The sequence below is a fragment of the Colobus angolensis genome, unplaced genomic scaffold (assembly GCF_000951035.1).
Source record: "Colobus angolensis palliatus isolate OR3802 unplaced genomic scaffold, Cang.pa_1.0 Scaffold28, whole genome shotgun sequence".
Lineage (NCBI taxonomy): Eukaryota > Metazoa > Chordata > Mammalia > Primates > Cercopithecidae > Colobus > Colobus angolensis.
The window spans coordinates 5,600,976-5,604,424 of record NW_012116043.1 but is presented as its reverse complement, the minus strand read 5'-3'; the positions used below and the strand labels follow the sequence as shown (position 1 = coordinate 5,604,424).

The 3,449-nt window shown below is 41.4% G+C and overlaps 1 protein-coding gene across 2 annotated transcripts in view; it reads left to right on the top strand.

The window, feature by feature from the left end:
* The window catches only part of KNTC1 (kinetochore associated 1), a 111,812-nt gene that overhangs the window by 63,540 nt on the left and 44,823 nt on the right, over window positions 1-3,449 (top strand). For both annotated transcript variants that reach the window (XM_011948478.1, XM_011948479.1), the window contains 3 exons: window positions 528-600; window positions 1,224-1,291; window positions 2,993-3,273. In XM_011948478.1, the coding sequence (XP_011803868.1) occupies window positions 528-600; window positions 1,224-1,291; window positions 2,993-3,273 (422 nt within the window). The remainder of the gene's footprint in view (window positions 1-527; window positions 601-1,223; window positions 1,292-2,992; window positions 3,274-3,449) is intronic.

Here is a 3,449-nt window from a genome sequence, read left to right as displayed (position 1 = left end):
GGGGTTTCACCGTATTAGCCAGGATGGTCTCGATTTCCGGACCTCGTGATCCGCCCATCTCGGCCTCCCAAAGTGCTGGGATTACAGGCTTGAGCCACCGCGCCCAGCCTTTTCCTTCTCTTAAAAATTTTTTTTTAAATAATCACTGGAAGGTAGTGATGATTATATTAGACTTCTGTTCTCTAGGCCATTTTTTAGACTTCTGTTCTTTTTAACTTTTCCAAATGTTTTTTCAAATAACAAATAACTCTAGAAGAGAATAAGGATCTGTTAATCATAATGTAGTTGAAAGGTTATTTGGGAGAGTTGCATATTCTTTGGTATTTCTAAATCATATATCCAGGAGTTCATACTGGAGTTTTTCAGGTCTACCCTGTGTAACGCTCATTAACGATCCATTTCTCAGCTGCCCAACTCCTCCATGATTGTTTTTTCTGCTTCTGTGGTTTTTGTGTATTTGTATGTGTACTACTGAATTGGTCAGAAAAGGAAGTAGATTTTATTTCGCTTTATTTATTTATTTTTAGGGCAAGGCCTGGAGAATGTCTGTAGCGAAGACATCCGTGGACATTCTTAAGATACTATGTGACATTCAGAAAGGTAGCTTTTATTTCTGTTTTCTCATCTCAGTTTTGTTCCAAAGCTCATCCTCTTCAGAAAGAGGCATCAATGATAACTCTCACCATACCCACAGTTTTTCTGGTTCTGATTGTCTTTATTGATCTTACCCATTTTGCTTCATGAAAAGTCTTTCTTTCTTTATTCCTTTATCAGCAATGTAAGAATAGACGCATGCAAAATCAACCTATCATTTGTTTATATGTTCACTTACTATTTAGTGCTAGACTAGATTTCCTTAGTGTCTCGCACTCATTGCTCATTTTTCTCATTTATTGGTTGCTTATGATGGTGGGGAGAAGCCATTTGAACTGGAAGTTAAAACAGTTAAGAAAGTAACTTTCCAGGGAAAAAAAAAGAAGCTACAATTTACTTCAGAAACATAACTTTTTTGTAACCCATAAACTTCTGTTTTCTACCTCCTGAAAGAATAATTAGATTTTTTTCAAATTAGATCTTTTTGTACTTAGTTACTATATATTGTCATCTGAGAAGAACTACTGAAGAGATGAGAGAACCAAAGCTAATTAAAATTTCTTCTCTTTAAAATTCTGATAATATGAGAATTTGCATGTCTGGTATAACTTTTAAAAATTTAATTACAGACAATCTGCAGAAGAAGGACGAATGTGAAGAAATGTTGAAACTATTTAAAGAGGTTGCTAGCTTACAGGTAAACATATTGAGCCATGTTAAACATTATTACTTGACCAGTCAGTGCATTTGTGCCTCCTTAAAATTTTCTGCATGGCTGGGCGTGGTGGCTCACCCCTGTAATCCCAGCACTTTGGGAGGCTGAGGCGGGCAGATCACAAGGTCAGGAGATCAAGATCATCCTGGCTAACATGGTGAAACCCTGTCTCTACTAAAAATACAAAAATTTAGCCAGGTGTGGTGGCACGCACCTGTAGTCCCAGCTGCTCAGGAGGCTGAGGCAGGAGAATCACTTGAAACCAGGAAGCGGAGATTGCAGTGAGCCGAGATTGCGCCACTGGACTCCAGCCTGGGTGACAGAGCAAGACTTCATCTAAAAAAAAAAAAGTTTTCTGCACTAGCCTTTGGGGACTGGAGATACTGGTTTTCCTTCTCTCTCTCTCTCAACAGCTGTATTGAGATGTCATTTACATACCACATAATTCATCCATTTAAATATGCAATTCAATGATTTTTTTGGTATGTTGTATTATTAATTAATTAATTTTTTTTTTTTTTTGAGACAAAGTCTCACTCTGTTGCCCAGGCTGGAGTGCCGTGGCATAATCTCAGCTCACTGCAGATTCTGCCTCCTGGGTTCAAGAGATTCTCCTGTCTAAGCCTCTCGAATAGCTGAGACTCCAGGTGTATGCCACCACACCTAGCTAGTTTTTATGTTTTTAGTAGAAACGGGGTTTTGCCATGTTTGCCAGGCTGGTTTCGAACTCCTGGCCTCAAGCGATTTGCCTGCCTCAGCCTCCCAAAGTATTGGGATCATAGGCATGAGCCACCGTGCCTGGATGCACTATTAATTTTTAATTTTGTTAAAATACTTATAACAAAATTTTCCATGTTAACAGTTGTTTTGTTTGTAATTCAGTGGTGTTAATTACATTGACAGTGTTGTGCAGCCATCACCTCTATCTACTTTTTCATCACCCTGAGCAGAAACTCTGTAGCCATGAAACAATAATTCCCCTTTCCTCTCTTCCCCCAGCCCCTGGTTTTCTCTACTTTCTGTCACTGTGAACTTGCTTATTCTAGCTATTTCATATAAGTGGAATCATACAATTAAGCATGTAAAGGAGTCCTATGACCCAAAAATTTGAGACCTGCTATAAATAGCTTTTTCTGTGAAAAGCATCTGGAGGCCGGGTGCAGTGGCTGATGCCTATAATCCCAACGCTTTGGGAGAATGAGGCTGGAGGATCACTTGAGCTCAGGAGTTTGAGACTAGCCTAGCAACATAGTGAGACCTTGTCTCTACTAAAAATAACAAAAATTAGCTGGGCGTGGTTATGTGTGCCTGTAGACCCAGCTACTTTGGAGGCTGAAGCGAGAGGATGGTGTGAGACTAGGAGGTGGAGGCTGCAGGAGCTGTGTTTATACCACTGCACTCCAGCCTGGGCAACAGAGTGAAACCCTGCCTAAAAATAAGTGAATGAATGGATGGATGAAAACAACTGGGAACTACTTGGCCGAGGTGGGGAGGGGAGGAGGGCACACTACCCATCAGGTACTATGCTGGGTGATGGGATCAGTTGTGCCTCAAGCCTCAGCATCACACAATATACCCAGGTGTACCCCTGAATCTAAAGTAATAGTTAAAATTATTTTTAAAAAACCAAAAAACTATAGATTAAACAGACTTGGGACTTTGTCTTGCTTACCTTTGCTACAGGAAAACTTTGAGGTCTTTCTTTCATTTGAAGATTATAGCAATCGTTCCCTGGTAGCAGATCTCCGTGAGCAGCACATTAAAGCTCACGAAGTTGCACAGGTGAAACACAAACCCAGGAGCACCCCGGAGCCCACAGCTGCTGAGATGCGGAACCCAAGCATGGAATCAAAGCTGCACAGACAGGCACTGGCCCTGCAGGTGTCCAAGCAAGAGCTGGAGACAGAGCTGACCTTGAGAGCCTTAAAAGACGGGAACATCAAAACAGCACTGAAAAAATGCAGGTGACATTCCAGGTCCCTGAATTGCATAGCTTCTCTGAAAGTAAATTGCGGCTAGGCGCAGTGGCTCACGCCTGTAATCCCAGCACTTTAGGAGGCTGAGGCGGGCGGATCACAAGGTCAGGAGATCGAGACCATCCTGGCTAACATGGTGAAACCCTGTCTCTACAAAAAATACA